General features: G+C 39.6%; 2 protein-coding genes across 2 annotated transcripts; one reads left to right on the top strand and one right to left on the bottom strand.

Annotated features, from left to right (window-relative positions):
- Positions 1-3,103: 3,103 nt before the first annotated feature.
- slc67a1 (solute carrier family 67 member 1) lies at positions 3,104-10,491 on the bottom strand. The gene is made up of 10 exons (XM_076077748.1): positions 10,083-10,491; positions 9,124-9,221; positions 8,830-8,975; positions 8,130-8,262; positions 7,598-7,710; positions 5,007-5,117; positions 4,548-4,648; positions 4,336-4,437; positions 3,907-4,027; positions 3,104-3,759 (listed from the first exon to the last, which is right to left on the bottom strand). The coding sequence occupies exons 1-10, from the start codon at positions 10,242-10,244 to the stop codon at positions 3,572-3,574; spliced, it is 1,275 nt and encodes a 424-aa protein (XP_075933863.1). The 5' UTR covers positions 10,245-10,491; the 3' UTR covers positions 3,104-3,571.
- Positions 10,492-12,287: 1,796 nt separating this feature from the next.
- LOC142933717 (very-long-chain (3R)-3-hydroxyacyl-CoA dehydratase-like) lies at positions 12,288-21,156 on the top strand. The gene is made up of 11 exons (XM_076077932.1): positions 12,288-12,479; positions 13,641-13,686; positions 13,900-13,973; positions 14,473-14,637; positions 15,582-15,630; positions 15,754-15,864; positions 16,589-16,716; positions 16,946-17,058; positions 17,146-17,252; positions 17,922-18,053; positions 18,463-21,156. The coding sequence occupies exons 1-11, from the start codon at positions 12,399-12,401 to the stop codon at positions 18,537-18,539; spliced, it is 1,083 nt and encodes a 360-aa protein (XP_075934047.1). The 5' UTR covers positions 12,288-12,398; the 3' UTR covers positions 18,540-21,156.
- Positions 21,157-22,842: the final 1,686 nt, after the last annotated feature.

The following is a 22,842-nucleotide window of genomic DNA, read 5'->3' as shown; positions in this document are numbered from 1 at the left end:
AGAAATTAAATATTGTCAAATTAAAAGTTTCACACCTTTTATATCAGTTACCCTCGCTGGATAGAGCTTTGCTCAGGTTGAAGCTGGCTGGTGTTATGATGGCAGTTACACTGTAGGTCCCCAAACCCAATGCTCCAATGAGAAAGATAGCTGTAAGTTGTTGCAGTTTAAAAGGTGCAATACAACAGTGAGAGCACAATCTATAAACACGTAGAATAAGTGAAGCATGGATATGTAGTCTTTGATAACTTTAATGCAAACTTTAAATTTTTTGTCTCACTGCCTGAAAGGCTCCAAGAACAGCTACATGTCAGTATGTTCACTTCAAGCCTCACTGCTGGGAAATGGACCCTGATCTCTGCAGTGTTGGGTCCTGGCATACAGTTTTACAGCAAACCTCTGACACACCCTTGTTACCAACAGTTGATTTCCATACCATGGAAATGACCATGAAATACAATAGAGCTCATTTCACATGCTCTCCTTTGGTACTTCCACTGCGATGTAGTTGAACAAAAAGTGTTTTTCTCCATCTTGGATTTGTGCAACCAGCATCCTCAGAGAGGTGTGCAGCCAGTCAGGCCGCTGCCATGTAATCTGGACGGGAACTCGAGCCGTCCCTCACCAGGTCGCTGAGGCCCCACTCATTATCTTATCTCCCATTGTAACCCGCTGTAATTCACCCTCTCATGATTGATGATGCCGCTGTCTGATTACACCAAGACAAAACCCCCCTAAGATCACCTTTCATCCCTGTGGCCAACTCCACGAGCTCCACGAGGTCCGCCGGAGAGGAAGACAGAGGAAGGGTGGGGGGGGGTTGGTGGCCATGTTGAGCTGCTGTCACACGCACATCAGGTGTGCATTATTTCTGAGCAAGAATCAGCACATTGGCCTATTTTGTGCTTTATGATAAATGAATGTAATTCAGTGATATTTCTTTTATGTTCGTGCTACAAGAAGTCCCACTTTCTTGGGGAAGAATAATATCATTTGGGTGGCTCATGTTTGGTTGATTTGGATCTTAATGTTCGAGATGTGACAAACAAGACAGTGTTTCTGATAAGGAGCTTCGTGTGGTGCAGCACAAACAGAAATAAGAAAGCCGGGGTATAAAACATTTAGACTGAAGGCTCCTCTGCTTCAGATCATGTCCCTGGCCTGCCTTGGACAAATCAGATTGGTAACCTGTGCTCTTTTTAAGTGAGACAGTGAGCCTGGTCTCTCTATGCGGCAGGTGGAGACAGATGCCTCATTATCCATGCCACAGGGGACAAAACAAGCCCAGGACACGATGGCAACCCCCCCACTGGCATTCAGTTTCCTATGCACCAACACGGGGCAACCTTGGACCGACGCCGGGCCGCGCTCATCTCTGACCTCAGTGAGCGCAGGTCGCTCGCAGAGTCACATTAAACTTTCAGAGAACCCAAAGGTCCCCGTCAGGAGTGTTAACAGCAGCATTGTCCCCGCTCCCCCTGACTCAAAGGGCCAAGTGTAACAGGGCACCCCCTCCCGTGGTCAGGGCCGCCCCCCTGGGTCCACAGATACAGTGACACCCTTCAAATCCATCTACAGCTCCTTTGAGTCTCTGTGAGTCAGTTAGAGAGGCAGAAGTAGAAGATTCAAGAGCAAGTGGCTTGTTTATTTCTTTGCAAAGTGTAAAAAGTCAGCAGAGCTGCATCGACACGGACGGCTGAACATCGTCTGTACGACTCAGACTACAGCGAGAAATGTATGCGGGTAGGTGTGGGATCAGGCTCAGATGATGGGATTGCCACTGAGACGGCTGATCACATTAAAGGTGCAGTCTGCCTGAACAGACCATCACAATCTGCCAGCTAAGAGTTATCAAAAAGTAACCTTCAAACTTTTAACATGACATTTGAGGGCTGTGCAGAAATTAAATATTGTCTTGAATTTTTACTTTAGTTAAATAATTATTTCCCTCTTCAACTGAATGCAAAGAAACAACGTTAAACAACATGTAAGATTAATAACTAAAGCATGAAATCTGTTCACTGACTTAAACTGATTTCTTATGGTTACATTTACTTTGAAATTTCTAAAAGTATATTGAAACTAAAATTATTTTCCAGAATAATGTCTCAATAATTGATAGTAAAATGTCTCCTAAAGGTCATAAAGAAAACACTGAAAATAAACGAACATGGGTCCTTTATTGTGTTGCAGTATTTAAGATGTAATCTGTTTGTGTGGCAGCTTTCATCAGATATTTGGCTCAACAAACTGGCAAAGAAATCAAACCAGTGACATCTGTTGAAGTTGTAGCCTGGTCCATAATAACTCTGTAACACCACTCACCCCCAACTGTTAAAATAAGATCATATTTATCCCGGATTGCTGATCACAATATTTCAAAAACAGAGTACTTTGTAGAAACAATGAAACCACCTGCCGCAGATTTTGTGACATCACTTCAACACGCTGCAGATTAGCAACCGAGGTAGCAGAAAACTGTCAATAAATATGACAGAGAACAACTGAGACTGTGATTAACACCGAAGGATTTGTTTGTCCTCCACACATTACGTCATTTGTTTTTCTGCACTTGGTGATTTAATATTCGTTGATAAATATTGGCGTCGTTACCGTTGGGAGTAATTACATCCTGTATTTAAGTAAAAGTATCAATATAACAATGTAAAAATACAAATCTTGCATTTAAATAAAAGTACTTATTCAGCAAAAAAATACCCTCAGTAACTGATACATCATTATAGATTGCATTATTAGATTATCATGCAATAATGCATGACTAGCATTTTACTGTTGGTGGAGGTAGTTTAACTACTTTACAGGTAATTTAGTTCACTGGTTCTAGGGGTCGGGCCCCTTAAAAGAGTCACCAGATAAATTTGAAGGGATTTGAGATGACGAATGGGATAAGAACGAAGAAGAAACAAAGTTCTGCTACGCTGCCATCACTGTGCTAAAGAGGCTGAAATATTCATACAATCTTCATTATATTTATTGACTGTATCAATTACCGATATTTCTGCCACAGATTCATAGCATGCAATGCAAAGGGAAGTATGAAATACTCTACTACCTTTAGATGAATTAATGTACAAAAATAAAATCATTTTTTAAAAGATTTTATTAAAAACAATGACGAATAAGAAAATATACTTTCATTATAATATGCTCTGATAAAACTATGTTCAATTAGCAGTGATGTTGATTGGTCTAATATTTAATCCCTTTAGACGATGTTTAATGAAATCTCAACAGCAACAAACTGATTTTTAAAGTGTAACTGATATAAATGTGAACGATGAACCCTGGAAAATGAAAGTACCATCTGGTAAAATGGAGGATATGCTACCACCTAGTGGTTCAGTTCTGAACCTCCACCACGGATTAAATGGCAACAGAGGTGTAAAGACTTGACCATACCTCATCATGTAAATGACTGTGACAGGATGACGTAAATACATGCACATGGAGAGGTGATTGTTCCTAAAAATCAAACATTGAATTTCCATCAACTCTTCTGGTTTGTGGACAAATTGGAGATGAAAAGAAGCTTTAAAAAAAATAAACGATTTCATTTCTGATGCTCGGCTGTCTTCCTGAGGTGACGCTGCAGCAGGTGCACAAACACAGCGATATTCACGACAAACTGGATTAGGCCTATGGAGGAAATGCCGTAGTTCACATACATGAAGCCGCCAACAGTCGGCCCGACCGTGCGAAGCAGAGATTGGACGGATGCACACAGTCCCATCATAGTGCCTGTGTTCAAGAACAAAGTGGGTTCAACAAACAATTGAATTAAAGTAATTTAGCTAATCCTCAGTATCTAGTATAAAGAGTGAAAGAGTGCCTGCTGTTAATGGCTGTTGTGAATGTTGTGCAAGTAGAAAAGCAGGATGACGTCACCTGTTTCGGAGGACGGTACGCTCTTGGTGAGCATTGTGTCTGTGATGACGTTAAACACACTGAGAGAAAACATCATCGGGACGACGGTGAGGCAGAACTGGAACACATCCTGCATGTAAGCCTGCAGAAATAAATACATATAAAATGATCTGCAGCTGAGGATTTTTTTCATTATGACCAAATGAGCACACTTGAGCCAAAAGAAAGACTTATTGTAGATGTGAAAACATTTTAAATATGTATTTTTATTGCAATGAAAAGGAGAAATGCAAGAAATGCTAAGATTTGAGAAGCTGTAACCAACACATATTTGTACGAGCAGCATGGCACTACAGATGACAATGTCAGTCATTCCACCACTTCAGTCCAAACTGAAACATCTTGCAACTATTGGATTGAATGCCATGAACGTTTTTTTTGTGTGTGTACCTGAGCCAGTCCCACCAAAGAAGAAACGCCGATGGACAGAAGCAACAGCGAGTTCTCAGAGTATCTCGCTGTAAGCCGACCGACCACTCCTCCCTGAACAACCTGCACAAACATCCGGGTTTTTACTGACCTCGTCTTGCAGTCTAGAATCATCATGAAGCACTGAAAATCTAAATCAGCTTGTCTTGTATTTCAATCTGAGGGACACTTACCATTGAGGCGATGCCAAAGTAAGCCATCAGATAGCCATTCTGCTCAGGTTTCAACTTGAAGAAGTCCAATGCAATGATAGAGAACATCACTTGAAAAATGCCTGAGGACGGAGAAAATAACTTCTTCTGTTTGATTTGTTGTAGACAGACCGTTATTACTTATTATTATTTTTCTCACATGCTCCAGCTGGATCGATGTAAGAGGCTTTTAAACACATAATCCATTGTTCAGAGAAGTAAATGCAGTGGAATGCCACATATCACACATCAGGCCATTTTAAACAGTATAATAGATGACCGATTGCCTATATTGTGCAACAGAAGGATTATGGGGAAACTATATACACACAGAATCTGTGTTTCACAATTTGTTAATTTACATTGAAAAACCTTGGGATGGAAAGCGATAAACGTATTGTGGTGAATACATCCGTGTGTGAAAACGAACCCTCTTCTCACCTGATGGCAAACCTGCAACTATCTTCACAACAAAAGTCCGCTTCACACCAGGAAACTTCAGCAGTCTGGTGATCTCTCCCACGTTGAATATTGACTTGCTTTTGTTCTCACCTGCAGCGAATTCAAGAATAAAAGCGTGCAAACAAAACACAAGATTTAATAAACACAAGTCTTGTACCATCTCCAAAATCAAAAGAATCCTCTCTCAGTCTTCTCTCACTCTGACCTGGAAAGAGTCATTTGTGCATTCATCTTTTCAAGACTATTACTGTAACTACCTTCTCTCTGGCATCAACCAAGAGTCACTCTCTCGCCTCCAACTAGTTCAGAACGCAGCAGCTCGGCTTCTCACTGGTTTTAATAAACAACATCACATCACCCCAATCCACTGGCTCCCTGTTTGTTTTAGAATTGATTTTAAGATTTTACTGATGACTTCTAAAGCACAGATGGGTTTGGCCCCAACATATATAGAGGGAATGTTGACCCCCTATGGTGGGGCCCTTCTGGCTGTCCCAAAGGCGAGGCTGAAAACTAAAGGTGACGGTGCTTTTGCCATCAGGGCCCCTCGGCTGTAGAACGACCTGCCTGAGGAGATAAGGCTCGCAGAATCAGTAATATCTTTTAAATCACTTCTTACAACACATTTTTACAGACTGGCTTTTATGTGATGTCGTCGCTTTTCTGTTTTATTTTTATTTGTTGATTTTACTAAATTATTTTACTTAATTATTATTATTTTTTTCTTAGTTTATTTTTATCGTATCAGCTGTCTCACTGAGCTTTCTGTTGTTTTATTGCCTTTATCTTTATCTGTCAAAGCACTTTGTAAACTCTGTTTTTAAAGGTGCTATATAAATAAAGTTATTATTATTATTATTGTACATGTACAACGTGTCTTAGTAACATTCTAAATTAAAATGTTTTTTAAAAGCATTTGTTAATAAAATACGCAATTGTCTCACAAATATCTCATTATCTTACGAATGAAGGTACATAATGTATAGGCTTCAAACATGCAGGTCACATTTACACTGTACCACAAACCAAATCAAAATCACAAAGAACTGGATCAGTATCAAGTTAAGTCGGTTTATTTGTATAATAAATGTCTCGATGGACAAAGACCCAGCAGCCTAATAAGTGTCCCTACACCTGTAATGTGCCTCCAGTCTTGTAGGCCGCCCTGTTGCTCGATTGGCGGTGCCCCTTTTTGATGTCTGATAATTCCACCTCCAGTTTTTCAGTCAGACCTATGTACATGCTCCTTTCTGCCGATACTGCCTTGAACTTCTCTCTCTGGTCTCTGACCGTGTTCTGACACCGCCGTAAGCGCACCGCTGCCTCTGCCCCTTTATCCGTCAGCTCCCCACACAGCTTCTGTGTTTCCCTCAGCTCCTCAGTCCGGGCGAGCAGCTCTTTCTGTAAGGACTCGAGCTTCCGGAGAGGCACCTCTTTGGCTGGGTCTTCTGGTCGTGTGACGTCTTTGTTGGATGATTAGTATTTCTTTCCCTATGTGATCCCCAATGACGCGAGACCTTTCGCTCTCTTCGAGCTTCACCTTCTGTGTGGAGAGCTCTTTTTCACACTTTTGGAGCGCCCGCCTCAAGTCGTCAGCGTCGCTTTCTTTGATGCTCCTCTCCCTCTCAACATGCTGGGTCTCCAGCTTGAGGAGATGGATTTGCTTCATCTGCTCTTTGCACTGACCGTCCTTCTTGTTCACAACCTTGCTGATCTTGTCACGCAACTCCGAGTGTTCATTTCTGCAGCGCAGCAACGTGTCATTCAGGCCGTCTCTCTCTTTGATCGCCCGGTCCAGACATTCCTTCAGGTGCTGCTGCTCGGCCCTGTGGTTGACAGCGCGCTGCTCCAGTGACTGCTTCTCCTTCTTCACTGACTGCAGCTCCTCCTTGAGGGCCTCATTCTGCGTGCGCTCCCTCCTCAGCTCCTTTCCCTGGATCTCCATCTTCTTACCCAGCACCGACACTTCTTTTTTACAGTGCAACAGTTGGTTCCTCTGGTGGACTCCGTTTTCGATCATGTTGTGGATTATTTGCCTCTCTCCCTTGATCTGCTCAGTATCAGTCATCAAAAGCGCAACTTTCTCCTTGAGGACCTCGTTTTCCATCTCAAGGGCTTTGTTTTTCTTCCTCGTGCAGAGAGATTTTGAACGTAAAGGTTTAGACTCTATTGTCACCTTGTCATTGGAAACAAAATCCTATTATCATAGCATAACATTCCAACAGAATGTTATGAATTAAACGTTATGAATTAAAGGTGCTATTGATAACATTGATGCCTTTCAGCCACTCGATGTCGCACTCTCACTCCCTCGTTCAAATGTATTCACTTCACAACAAGTGGTTGCCAGTCCTATGTATGCAGGAGTGAGCATCTTAACTTTAAGTACAGCTATGTTTTTATCTGTATCCTGTGTTGTGTGTTTAAAGACATTTTGTTCTTAATTTCAAAATAAAAAATACTTTAAAAATAAATCGTAAAAGACACTGACATTATTTTTACTGCAAAATGTCAACATTTATAGTGATTCCCTGAGAACATTAGGTGAGGCAGACGGAAGTGTGTCTTACTGTCTTTGTAGGTTCCTGAAGCTTCAGATTTGGTCGTTTTGGGGATAAACTTTAAAACCAACAGTAAACTGAAGGCACTCCCCACAGCACCAAAACATGCAGTAAATGTCTCTCTGGGAATTAAAAGCAGTGTTAGGTGCACAAATACTTTGGCCATTTAAGGTGTACTATAGATATACTATGTACAGTACATTTACAATGTTACACACACACAAATACCATTCATATCATCATCATTTTCGTTGCATTTCCATGTTTAGTTAAAGCTGTAAACACAACATTAACAAGCTATCCCCTTATGAAGTGGTCAGAAAACAGTTGCTTATTCTCACACCCAGCAGACATGGAGCAACATTAGCATTCATTTGGAGTCTTTTTTTGTGGCCACGTTGACTCTATTTTTAGCTCTGTTTTGGTCTCTACTAACTCCTGATTAAAATCTCTCGGCTCTTTAGCTGCTTTATGTTCCATTTTGCAGCACATCACTCAATGTAGACTCGTTCTCCAACAACACACACAGAATTAAACTCACCCAAAGCGCGTGTTAAGATGGCCGCCCAATGTGGAGCCAGCTATCATGCCGATGCCAAAACACAGGCCTAGTTTGGATAAAGCATCTGCCCGTTTCTCAGGTGCTGAGAGGTCTGCAACGACCATCTGACACGCTGCAGACAGGAGAGGGATGAAGAAATAAAGAAACGGCATCTACTTTTAGGATAATCAAGAAACAATAACATTAGGATAAAATGTTATTTGATTTTTGGAGTGTCATACAGTAGAGGGTAGTCTATTTAATGCCCTAATTTAATGTTTCACTTTAACCACAGAAATTGTGTTAACAGTTGGAATTTTCTTATTACTAATTATCTGCTGATACCAAATCCCAATCAATACGCTCCTTCATACACTATAACATTATGCAATAAAAATGGCAAGTTTTTAAAAATGTTCTTTCATTTCTTAGCAAGGTGTGAAAGACAGCTTCTGGGTTTCATACAACTACACTAATCACAGTAAATTATTTGAATGTGTATTTTTTTACAACAAAGTATTAAGGACATTGTTAGCAAAAAACATTAGATTTAAATAATAAATTCTAAATATTCAGAGAAAAAAAGTTATAATATTTAAAGAATCGACAATGTTCTTAAAAAATAAATCACACCATAACTTTGGTTTGAAATTAAAGATGTTACACTGAGTGAGCAGGATTGTAGATGAGCAGTGCTTACCAGGCAGAACATGCATGAAGACTGTGGGGAGTTTGTGGATGAACAGCATGGCGGGATTCTCTGCTATGGCCAGCAGCAGAAAGAAAACGACTGTGGAAGAACACGCCAGAGACAAAGCTGCTCGTGCTCCGAAAATATCTGCAAACCTGCAAACAACAACAAAACTCACATACCACAAGTTTTCTCCTGGACAAAAACAGTCTAGGTCGCTGTTATGAGAACAGCAGCCTCTGAGAATAGAATAACCTTCAACTGTAAAAGCAGATATTACTTTTTTGATCGTCTTATACATACCTTCCAAACATAGGACCCCCAAGCAGCTGGATTAAACCGACCGTGGTTTGCAAATAACCAAACCACAAGGTGTCGAAGCCAAGTTTCTTTGCCAAATACTACAGAGATACATAATGAAAATACATCTTCAAATTCACACAGTCGTATGTGGTAAGGTTTACATGCTTAGAGTAGCTATTATCTGGAAATCAGACCATCTCTACTAATCAACACATCCAAATTGTGACATACATTTCAGTAATAATGCATGATAATGTATTAGTCGATTCGATTTTCTATTATTAATCAAAGTAACTAAGGTATCAAAAGCTGTAGGCTTAATGTAGATAAAAAAGTACAATATTTGCCTCCAAAATGTAGTTAGATAAAGTAGCAGAAAATGGAAATACTCAAGTAAAGTACAATTAGGCACAGTACTTGAGTAAATGTACTTTGTTACTTTCCACTGCTTAAGTGTGGTTTTTAATACAGTTGTAACAGAGTATGTTCACAGTATGGTATTAGTACTTTTACCTAAAGGATCTGAATACTTCCACCACTGAAGATCATTATATAACATACAAGACCTGTAACGATGACGAAGTCAATCTATCTGCAACTATAATGTATATTCAGTAAATGTAAGTGTATGTTGCTGATAATAGACCTAATAGCACATTTATAAATGCAGGGCTTGAACTTGAAATTACGTATTTTTACATTTAATGAACTGCTTACAACGGAGGATGTCGGGCGATGCTGTGAATGAATGCAATCGTAGCACAAATAACCACTGCTAACGTGTCATAACACACATGATCACTCGTACACTCATAATAAATAATACAGGCCATGTATCATCATCATAAATAATAACAATAAAAGAAAATAATGTTCAGCGTTTCCGGAAGCGTTTTCACTTTCACCGCCGGCACGGAAATCTTAGCTTCGTACTCGTGACATAACAGAAAAATACTCACAGGGGTGACAGAAAACTGTAAAAACATCCATGTAATATCCAAAGCAGCGATGATGTAAACGATGTGAATAATCTTCTTCTTCTGTTGTTCTGTCACGTTATCCTGGGTGGGAAGTGGAGCCCTGGGGGACGTTTCCTTGGTTGTTTCTCCTCTTCCACTCATTTTGCTTCTTGCCGAAAAACAAGCTTTATACAGTAACTAACGTTAATGTCCAGCGTGCAACACACTCCAATCAAACTGCGATCAAGGTGTCAATTGTCCAGTAAAATACCCTTTGACCCGGTGAACTCTCACATAAACGAGCTAACCTGACGTTAGTTGTACTTTGGAACCGAACGGAGAGGTGACATGGAGGCGTTACAGAAGTAGACGTAGCATACGTACATTTTAACCCCTGTACCTGAACGTCTCTTGAATAAGATCCCACCGAAGGTGTAGAAGTTAATTTTCTACAGTGGTGCATTCAAAAGCTCATACTTAGATCGTACTTTGGAGTTTTCTCGCTCGCTTTATTGGTTTTGGATGAAACACTGGTCAAAGAGGGGTGTACTTATGTATGTAATTTATTGATCCTATGGTCACATTGTGTTTTTTATGCTTTTAATTTCTGCTCTGTTAAGCACTTTGTGACTGTTTGTCTGTGAAAAGCGCTCTATAAATAAATTGTATTATTATTATTACTTCTTCCTACTCAAAGTGTACTTCTTCCCACTCCTTTTCGGACATGTAATATGTATTTATTTTGTTTTTTGAGAATTTACTTTATTAAAATGCTCTTCATTTTATTGGCTATTCTTGTTTGGTTTTCTTATTATTATTTACATGTCAAAAATTAAAAATTGTGGTTTCTCCGATAGGTTACTGAAAGCAGTACATTTTAATTACGCTGTGTGGCAGAGTTGAAAATAAACTCTGTGCAGCGCCTCAGTTTCATGCTGTCTGTCTGTCTGTCTGTCTGTCTGTCTAAAGAAGTTCTTAAATACCATACTCAGGTAAAAGTTGCAATGCAGCAATGGAAAATAAGTGCCGGTACTACAATTTAAATATGCTAAATAATTGTTTTACTAATAGGCTATGTAATAATAATAAAAAATAAGTAAAAAAGTACTCAATCTGCAGCTGAGTGGCCCCTGCCAGTGTTCAATTATCATGAGTGCAATATTGGAATAGTATTAGCGATGCATTAACACGTAAACTGAACCTTTGCCAGTGTAGAGTATTTGCTGAGGCATTTAATTCCTAGGTATGATTCTGCCTTAACCTGGGTGTTGTTTTGAGTTAAGGGATGACTGAAGTGTAAATATCAGGTTATTTCTTCTAAACGGCAGTTAAGTTTCTCTTAACGCTCTGTTGTGGTTGAATCGGCTGAGGTCACTGACAATAGTTTCCAATATGTTCATGAACAACATCTGGACCCAAAGACTTGGAATTGCATCATTTCTGGGCACTCTTGGGAGTAATTTGATACTTTTATGAAGTATGTGATTAGATTGTTTACGCTTTTATGAATAAAGTCACTATATCTTTATTAAAATCCATAAACAGAAATGATGATCTATAATGCATTTTTTAAATGTGGTCTTAGTTATCTTAGTTAGGGAATTTAGAGGAGATGGGTGAAGGATTAAAAGGAAAAGGAGCAAGGTGGAACTGGAGACAGTTTGAAATAATAACTTTGCTTCAACAATAGCCTTACCAAAATCCATAATACTTGAATGCTTTTGAGCAGTGGTTCCCAACCTGAGGGAAATAATTTTATCCTTACAATTTAACCTCCTCAAGCAATGAAAAATAATCCGAGACAACATTAGAACCCATGTGGCGTTGTTTGCTGTCGGTTTATCTGAACATTTTAACGGATGATTTATTTTAATTTTTTTATATTTTGTATAGATTTTTTTAGTAACTTTTCAATATATATAATAACAAATTAATGATCACTAAAAAGTACACAAAGGAAATACAAATATTACCAAAATAACAAATCTTTAAAACTAAAAAAACTGTTTTATTGTGTTTACTGTTGCTTTTATATGTCTCTTAAAACATGGGGGATCTTTAAAAAAAAAACAACGTTTGAGGAGTCTTATTTTGAAACTTAAAAATTAGCGCTTTAGGTTTCTTATTTTGAAGTCCGTGAGCGACTTCCTCCTCCTCCCGGAAGCGTGCTCCACCAGCTGGTGTGATAGCCCCTCTGTTGTGTGTGTGTGTGTGTGTGTGCGTGTAGACTGTCAGAGGAGGACTTCAGTTCATCAGTTTCAGGAACATTTCCCTCATTTTTCATGGCATGTAGATATCAGAAGACATAAAGACACGATGCAGATCCTCACTCCTCACGTTTACTGGGCTCAGCGGCACGGAGAGATTTATCTCCGGGTGGATCTGAGCGACGCGAAGGTAAGTTCCACATCACCCAACCGGCTAGCTTAAGCCCTGGTGTTCAGTTAGTTAGGCTAAAACGTGGCTAAACTGACCTCCTAACGTTAGCTAAATCATTACCAACCGCCTCCATGATCTCTGAATTAGTGCAGAATACAGGCTGAAAATGAGCTGAATGAGTTATTTGTGTTGTAGCTACACTGCACAGTTATTATCAATTAAATACTTAAGTACTCCAGAGACCCAGCCCAGCTCTGTACAAACAGCATCCGGGTGTTAATGATTCATTTATGTCAGCCAGTTAAAACAAATATTATTTGACTGACTGCTTTATGTTGTTCTGCTGGCTTCATGTGTTTGCATTAGTAACATGGAATACATCCTCCTGCTCCAGTCCTCGTCCTGCATCTGCTGGACAAACGTCTTATAAAAGATGCATGACTTCTAATGGTTGTTCTGTATCCTGTTTAGCCTCCTAGCAGAAAGGCTCAATGATAACCGGAACAGGCTGACAGAAGAACACTTCTTATCAACGAAGAAAGACTAAATACAAGAACCTTCTCTCAGTTTAATGAAATACAATTCAGTAGCACGGCATTTAAGCCTCTAAAATGCCTGTAAAGTGTATGATATACTACAGGGCTGTCAAACTAGACTGCAGTGCATTTAGCCTGGTGTACCTGATACACTTTGTACTTATTCTAAAGGATAAATCTGGTAATAATCTACATTTTTCCAAACCAAAACCAACAATGAATTGATCCCACTAACAAGGAGCCAAAGCCTGATTGTATTCATCTGTGCCATGGAGCTCCTCACACACACCATTCTGCTGCTTTAAATACTCACGAGATATCCGTCTGCTGATGAAACTAGTCCCTGACAAATGTACTATTTACTCCTATTTGAACTACAGCTCTCAGCTGTTTAAATAATGAAACTATAGTATTTGTGATATTTTCATGGGATTTGTTGACAGTAAGACAAATATAATATAATATTAACCAGACTTGTCCTTTCATTGTGTGTGTGTGTGTGTGTGTGTGTGTGTGTGTGTGTGTGTGTGTGTGTGTGTGTGTGTGTGTGTGTGTGTGTGTGTGTGTGTGTGTGTGTGTGTGTGTGTGTGTGTGTGTGTGTGTGTGTCCGGTTGGTTGTGATGACTGCATTTCTGTTTTTCAGAATCTCGACATCAGCTTGCAAGAAAACAACACACTTCAGTTCAGAGGTTGGTGTTTCTATTGGTGCATGTAAAGAGGACAAATATGTTTATAAGAACAATTCAAGAGAAGTTGCACGATGACATTTTTGAAGTGAAATATTGTAAACTATTCCACAGACTTTTTTATTATTTATGACGTCTGTTATGATGGCAATTCCTGTATGAAACACACTGTAAAGCTGTTGTTATAATATAAAAAACGTTAATCTTCTTCCACAGCACAGGGCCATGGAGCTAAAGGAGATAATGAATACGAGTTCAGTTTGGAGTTCTTGGAACCTGTTAGACCTGAGGTATTGAGCTTTTATCCATGTATTACTAATAACCAGTCAAATCAATTGTAATATTGAAATGTATTCTTTTTGCATCATTGACATGATTTAGATGAAACGCCAGAGTGCAGAAGGGCAGTTATTGATTCAATTTATTTTCCTACAGTGTCTGGTATTAAATATTTGGCACACTTGTATCTGCCCTTTCCATTGTCTCTTGTTGTGTTATCTTTCCGAGACACATTTTTAGTGATGTGTCACTTGTTACGATAGGTGTAAACGTCGATGTATGTGGCATTTAACTAAAAATGCAAGAAAAACCTACCAGATTATTTGTGTATTCAACATATCCTGCACACTCCACATAATGTTCTCTTGCTGTTCAGATGAAAAAAAAAAATCCAGTTTTGTCACAACTGTAATACTGTAATAATTCACACAACAGCTACTCGCATTACGTCATTGCCTTCTGCGTGTCTCGGTTAAGATGCGTATAAATGATCTAATACTGTGTTCTCAGATCAACCATAAGTCCACCCAGCGTCAGGTGGTCATCAAGATCAAGAAGCAGGAGGAGCGCTGGTGGGACCGGCTGACACTGCAGGGGAAGAAGCCTCTGTTTCTGGCTCCCGACTTCGACCGCTGGCTGGACGAGTCCGACGCAGAGATGGAGCTTCAAGCTAAGGTAGGAGCTGAGAAAAACACACAAATGAGAATAAGTCCACTTTGATGAGTTAAATGTGATCTACCCTGGAAAGGGCTTTTGACTGCTAATGCAAACCTGGCAGCAGTATGTTGTGAAGGGAATATGGAGTCTATATGTTGTCTTTATTGGTGCGAGCCATTTTTAAGGAGTTATTATCGCCTCGGTGAGGTTGGTGCAGCCATGAGGCCAGGGTAAGCTCCTCGTGCTTAGCCTTGCAAAGCTAACCCACAAACATTTACATTGCTCGTTGTGGTCGGGCAAAGCTTAACTTGGGAAAGGTGTAAATTCAAATCAGCGGCCTGACCGTTCTCTTCTTTGCTGGGATGTTAACATGAAGCCCTTCTACACATGACTCGACTGAGCCAACTCCCACGGGGCTGTCACAATGATTACATGGAAAACACAGCAACTATTAAAGGACTTCTGTGTACGTTTCATCATCTAATCCACTCCTTTTATTTGTCTTTATGGTTCTGCTTATCAGTGCTACTTTTTACATTGATGATTTCAACGATCTTTTCTCTTTTTTTGGTTCCTTATTGTTTTAGTATTAAGTAGTTAGGGCTGTACTGGATTTATTTATTTCTTACATTTAAAGCTTCTATTGAGATGTGTCCTCATATTTAATAAACGTTATCATGTGTAGCTGTTCACACTGTGGATATATTTAACATTTCGGTGGAAATTCCAGTAGCTTGATAATACACCTTTATGAATTTAGTCTTTTATTTGTAAAGGTACTCACCAAATCATCAAATATAATACATAAGTCAGTGAACGTCTCTGGATCTAATGAGAGCATTGAGATCGTTACTCGTAATCACTGTATTAAAACATGTAAAGATGCCAGTGAATATAAAACAACAATGTAGATCATGTAGATCATTTCAGAGTGAGATTCTCATGGTGTGATTTTCTTTCAGGAGGAGAAGATAAACAAGATAAGTGTGGAGTCGAGAGTTCGCAAAGACCGTGAGTCACACTGAGCTCTGCACCTGCAAACATCAAAAACTCATAGAAATGTAATTAATGTGGACCTGTGCTATCCTGTGGGAGGAGTTTGTGCACCGTTAACCAGTTCATTTGATTCCTCAGCCTACCTGGGTCTGAAGAAAGGATACTTGTTTATGTACAACCTGGTGCAGTTCTTGGGATTTTCCTGGATCTTTGTCAACATGACGGTTCGACTCTTCATTCTCGGTCAAGGTTTGTAAAAAAAACAACACTGTCAGTTCATGAGGTGAAATCTATGTCCAGGTCATCTGCCACAGGAAGGCAAAGTTGGCAACAGAGAATAATTACTGGCAACAGTTACATGTAGCTGTACGTTCTAGGACTGATTTCCCACCTTCCAGGCAGCTACTTCTTTCAGATCAATTCAGTATGCCATAAACGGCTGCTTGCAGAGACATGAAACCTGCTTGAAGGGTAATCCATCAATTTATTTTTAGTCATCTTAATGTCAGTTGTTCTTGTGGTTTCTTCAGTTCATCACACGGATCTCTGTAAAAGTGAAAACAAAGGCACTCAACGTGAAGCAGTTGAGTAAGACTGGCAGACTAGAGGGACGGACTAAATAAAGATAAAAACGGGGATAAAACAAGCTATTGTGCTCCCTAATCGCTTTTGAATTTTATGGACAAAATAATTAATAAAAAAAATAATCAGCAATTTCTGTGTGAGTGTTTATGGAATACGAAAACAGGCGAACATAATTAGCACCACTGCATAAAGAACATGAGGTCCAGAATACACAGAGAGGTCTGTGTGTTGGTTTGTGAGGAGCTATTCACAGATGAGCTCATTTGAATTGAAACAGGAACACAACTACACAGGAGGGATTTGTTTTGTAAATGATGAGGATTATGGATAGTGGCTCATTCAATGTGCTGTTGAATTATGTCTGGTTTGTTTCTCTCGCCCTCCACAGATTCGTTCTACGATACCTTCCACACCACTGCTGATATGATGTATTTCTGTCAGATGATGGCCGTGCTCGAGGTCATTAATCCCTTGTTGGGTCTGGTTAAGACTGGGTTTTTTCCTGCTATGATACAGGTAATGCAGGGAAGTCAGTCGCTTCAGCTCCTATAATAAGTTTTATTGTAAACCGTGAAAAATCTGTACTGAAGTTGTTTAAGAGATTTAACTCCGTGAAAGTGGAAAATAATGTTAATAGTTGGAAGTTGGACACACTATTGTCTAAAGCATCCCCGTGTGCCGTAGCATTAAGATGTGACCTACTTTGATCTGAGATCTCTTGTTCTTGTGCCTCGTGATGTTGCAGGTGGCAGGGAGGAACGTCATTCTGTTCGTAATCTTCGGCAGTCTGGAAGACATGCAGAACAAACCTGTTGTGTTCTTCGTGTTCTACCTGTGGAGTACCATCGAGATCTTCAGGTCCGCTGATGTCCCCTTCCTCCTCCCCTCTCTGGTGAACATGTGCTGTTGCCTGCTGTAACATCAGCTCTTCCTTCTCTACATCAGGTACCCGTTCTACATGCTGGCCTGCATCAGCACTGAGTGGAAGCTGTTAACGTGGCTGAGGTACAGCCTCTGGATCCCTCTGTACCCGCTGGGAGTTGTGGCCGAAGGTGAGTGACTAGTTTACTGACCAAATGGTGGCTCAACCCGTGTGCCTCACTTTAAGTTGCTCTGGTGTCCGAGGTGAGAAAAGTGTCTGCGTCAAAAACTACCATAAAGTTGTACATTAATATTATTTTCCACTTTTTCTGCTTCCATTCTAGAGCCCTGGCTTCAAAATTGTGTTTTTTTTTACTATTTTCCACCAGATTGAGCCATTTTTGGCAAATCCGTGCTGTTTTCCTGGTTTCCTGCACAAAACATATTTAAAAGAAATTCATCAAAATCCGTGTTGTTGCTAATCATTGACTGATCCCAGACTGTGAAATGAAAAATTAACCTTAGCATAGATACAGAAAACAATACATTTTTCATGGGTTTTTATACATAAAAAAACATTGGTAATACGTAAACAAAGCTTTTAAAAAGTGAAAAATATATATATATTAGTAGTTATGATCAAGATTGAAGTTGGTTGAAAAATGTAACTCAGTAAAAGCGGAAAATAATATTAATATATAGCAGTTTTAGGAAGAGGACACGTTTGCCCTCCAAGGTAAAGAATGGGAGTTTTAATGGGTTGGGTGTCTGTATTCTGTCGATAGAATTTATTATAGACTTATTGTCGGAGGTGTTGGGGTTACACATGTTGCTGACAGTGTGTCGTTTTGTGTTTCCAGCTGTGGCTGTGATCCAGTCCCTGCCCATCTTTGATGAGACGCGTCTGTTCAGCTTCCCCCTCCCTGCGCTCCTGGGACACTCTTTTAGCTTCTCCTACACTCTGCAGCTCTACCTGGTCCTCATGTTCCTGGGTGAGACATCCGTTAACACATAAAAATCAGAAATACAAATGCTGATGGTTGTTTTTTTTGTTATGGTATTTTTTGACAAAATTCAGGATGTTCATTGATTGGTGCACGCAGGAAATGTTCCTAAATATTTCAGGAATAGACGGCAAAGGGATTCAATCTAATCTTGTTTTAGTGCACACTGATTTGAACTTTAAACTTGACTGTATTTGGGATACTGTGATTTAATTGGATTTTCATCATACTGTACAAAACATGTCTCTCGAAACGCAGCGCTTGTGGAGGAATTTAGGCAACTTTGTAATCGTGGTGTGCAAACGGGCCTTTTGGTGCGTTAGTCTACCTTTTACAGAAAGATGGCAACTAGCCTATGAAGGTAATGCTGACAGAGACCGTTTCTTCTCCTCTACAGGACTCTTCATCAATTTCCGCCACCTGTACAAGCAGAGGAGGAGACGATACCGCTCGAGGAAAAGGAAAGTCCAGTAAAGTCCTCTTAAAGATACAGCTGCTGTTTCTTTTTATCTCTAATTGCCTTTCCTCATCTTCCTACACACACACTGACCTGACGTTGGAGTACTGGTCACCTTATTCCTCCACTGGGTGAACTGTGTAACCTTCTCCAGTCCAAATCCTGTAAATCCTACTGTACCAGCTCGAAGACGGGGCTCACCGCTTTACTATTACCACGTTTATTCTCTTATCAACGTTCATATTTATCAACTTTTCTGTCCGTGTCTACAGTCACCGTCCAAGGTTTTGTTATTTCAGAAATATTTAGTTGATTTTCATGTTGGGGGGGGGGAAACGCAAGAGTGTTTACTTTATGAACATCCAGGAGTGATTTGTTTTAGAGTTGGAGATTAAGTGGTTTAGGAAAACAATTTCTGTGTACAAACACACTGCAACACATCCAACATTTCACCTTTATTTATATTTTTTACAGTACTACAAAATAAAGGTCCTTGTTGGTTTGAAAATAATATTGATACTCAAAATGGCTCCTCAAAATATATTGGGTTTATTGGTCTTTTAGCCAACTAATTATAAAATCCTAGATTATTCAGAGTCAATTTTACCTTCTTATTTTCACAACGCGTTCTCACTCCCAACTCCTCAAATACTGGCTCGACCTGTCAAACTATGACACTCCACGTACCCCTCTCTAGTGTCAGTTCTGCACATGCAGAGCTGCCTCTTGTGGCCGCAGTAATTGTGACGGGAGTGGAGCCAACGAAGAAGTGAGGTGACCTAGCAAGTCCACATAGGGCGGAGGTCGGGGTGGATGGATGAGTCAAACTAACACAGGACTTTAACCCAGGAGACTGCTGTTCATGACCCACGTGTTAATCAACGTGTTGACTTCTTTTAACTTGCATGAAATAATTTACTTAAGTTACGTAACTTAAGCAACAAACATACTTATTCAAACTCAATCCCTGAGCTTTTCTTAAACTCATCCAAATAGTTTTGTTTGAAAACACACCCATAACCGCATGCCGAAGCCTATTGGACTACTCTACACAGTTTATACTCTCTCGGTTGTATGCAATGATGCTTCCTCTATCTGTGAATTTAGAATAAACTGCATTATTTCGAATGAAAGAAACAAGCTAATTCATATGATTGTCTCCCTGATGTTGGAGATGTTTCCTTGTTTTCTTCAGGGATTTATTGTGTGAAAACAGCCTGTAAACAAAATGTTTTTTGTCAGACTGAATTCTGGAATATCGGAACGTACTGTATTTAGATTCACGGCGAGAAAACTGTTCCTGCTTGTAGACACAACAATCTCAAGGATGTTTCAAGTCTTTGAAAGTTGATTTCGAACTTGTAGATTCTTGGAGAATCCGTCTGCAGTAATGTAGAGTTGATAAGCTAACACGACTTTTATGGTTCTTGAAGTAATGGAGATATTATTTTAAATGCTTTAGCATGAAAACACCGTCTCTTCACTATAACCTGTCAGTTTTCATAGTTGTTTTTATTCCCAACACTGACACTTGGATGAAGCCGTCGGTCATTTACTGCTGTGAATATTAGCAAAGCCAGGCAAATTACTGGAGAACGAAATAATCTAACAATGTTTTTTTTTTGTCCTGCGAAATTATAACTTGTTGTTAGAAACTGCAAAAGGGACATGGCTCATAATGATTAGATGTTAACTGTGAATGAAGTTAAATACAGCGAAATCATTAGTCTGAGATGTTTACAGCGGACAGGAAAGGGGCGATGGAGTTGGCTGAGGCTCAGACATCAGACTTCACAACCCGCTCACTTATTTGAAAAAGGGCAGAGATACAAATAGATCTCGATGCTTTCTACAAAACCAAATCTTACTATACCTTCATAAAAGATTATACCCATTGTTGTTGTCTGGTCTTGTGGTAAGAATTAACCAAAGATGGGGGATACTTATCAAAAATGTTTGCTTTCCAAAACATCTCGTCATCATATTTCTTTACTCTCAAAGATTAGAATCTGTATCAACATCATAATATCCAGTGTTGCTTTGGCTCAATTGTTTTTTCTTTTTGTTTCTAACGAGCAGCAGCGTCTTAAAACTGTCAGAGATGTAATGATTGGATGTGAGCTGTACTCGTGACGATGAACATTAACAATATTCAGGGGAATGTTGTGGCTAAATGAACCGATGTAACGTGAACATTTTAGAAGTCTAGAATAACAAATGTGTAAGTTTTATTTTGAATCTTTTATTCGATGGTTTGTTCCATTTGGAGCCCATGTGTCCTAACTGAACTGTTCCAGATGTAAACTCACTACTATAAATTACAAGTACTCGTGTACTCTGACGGATTCACTGACTGTACACAAGTTCTTTGTTTTGTTTTTTGTCCTTTTTCCAAACTGGTCACCTTTTGAGCCTTTTGTTTGTTTTATATTTATTTGTGTTTACTGAAGTTCTTGATTTTAATTTATTTGTTTTAGATAGATTTTTCTAATGGTAAGTATGGGAAGGATGTGTAGTGGACAAACAGTTTGATTTAGACATTTTATTGCATTTCAAAAGTCCTTTTGGGCAAATTCAGACTTGATTGTAAGTCACAATTACGGTTTCCTGACAAAATAAACATCAGAGTTACTATTTGGTGGGGTGCTTTTTTTTCTCTCACTTCCTGTTATGAAATGTTAAAAATGTTGGAACGGTATTCTTTTCAAACTAGGAACGATGCAGTTATTCGTTATGCATGTTAATTAATCCACCATGAGGGGCCTTCAATAGATTTTACTTTACAAGATTGTATTGTGTAGCGTCTGAGTTTGTTTTTTACCATGGCACATTTTAATATAGATTAGCATACTAATAGCATTACATGAGTTGGTATTTGTAGTTTAAAAATAGTGTCTGGTGTTGGTGAGTAGAAGAAGGAACATACACACCTATTCCTGAGGTAGATGCAGGTTTTGTCTTCAAAACATCACAAGGAACATTTATTTCTACAGTATTTTATAAGAAAACTTAATTCTGAATCATATGGGACCTTTTTAAAGGGGACTTTCAGCTTCATTTTCAGCTCCATACTTCTATATATTCTGTTTCAACTACAACATGTTTATTAATGTTTAATATTCAAAACAAAATGTATAGTCTGAAACGCTCCGTTTTAGTGTCTGTCTCTTTAAGCCCAATGTGCTCTGATTCGCCTGCAAAAACAATTTTGTACACCTTTGCAAAGGTGGTTCTGAAACCGTGGATGGAAGTACTTGTGTAGATGGGGGGTGTGGTATTATTGATTTTATTATTGGTATTATAGTTTTCAAACGCTATAAATCATCACTGAGGCAAATATCTCCAGCTAAACCAAGAAGCTCTTGTTTTCCACGTGCATGTTCAGATTTTTATTTTTATTTTTTTATTTTCAGGAAAAATTAAAAAAAATTCTCCACGCCCCCAAAACCCGGCTACACCTGTCCACACCCAAAATAACGAGCAAACTCCTCCTGTTGGCTCTGAGCATCTAATAATTCTACATCGAGCAGCTCGGCACCGCGCTCAGAGCTGCCCACGAGGTTTCACCTCAAACTGGCAGCTGCGACCGGCACTTTGAATGTTGGCGTATTGATACAGTGAAAGGGAAGGTGCGAGGTGTTTCCGCTCCTAATCCATTTAGCAGCATTATGCTGAGCTTCGTTCCAGCCCTGACATGCTATGCGCACTTGTAGCTCCCCAAAACCCGGAGTCAGCATCTCTGCGTCCGTTACGCACAGCTGGAGGGACTGTCCGCAAGTCCGAGGGGGGCGAGGGGCAGAGCAGCCGGCGCTACAGGTAAGCGACCCGCACCGCCTCTCACTGCACAAAGCGCCTTTTTTGGATGGTGAAGGATTATCGATTATCTGCGCTGACCTCATTTACTCCTCACTTCAGCCTCAACTCGACCTTTTTGATCACATATGTGATGGTTTTATTGACACGGAGATCTTAATACACAGAGGGTATAAGATTAATTCATCTTTCATTATTGATCTTTTTCCGCGAATTTCATCACGTTGTCTCTGTGCGCGAGCTCACGCTTAATTTAATCAAAGGCAATCTCGGATTTAATTGCTTTTGTGAGGCAAGTCCGGTTCTTTTTCTTTCCGTTTTAACATGTTCAACGTGTCTTCAATGCACTCCTGTTTTGTGAGAAGCCAAAGCCTGTGTGATTATGTAGCCATAGTAACAGGTGGCTGTCTGCATCCACCCAACACACGCGCACACACAGAGACACTCCTCTTCAGTAGATCTTCCTCTGCAGCTATGCAAGCAAAGATGACATTACACATAGACATT

This window comes from Anarhichas minor, unplaced genomic scaffold (assembly GCF_050575085.1).
Source record: "Anarhichas minor isolate MPS153535 unplaced genomic scaffold, ASM5057508v1 ptg000062l, whole genome shotgun sequence".
Taxonomy (NCBI): Eukaryota; Metazoa; Chordata; class Actinopteri; order Perciformes; family Anarhichadidae; genus Anarhichas; species Anarhichas minor.
Note: the sequence above shows the minus strand (reverse complement) of the source record. Positions and strands in the feature narration are given on the sequence as shown.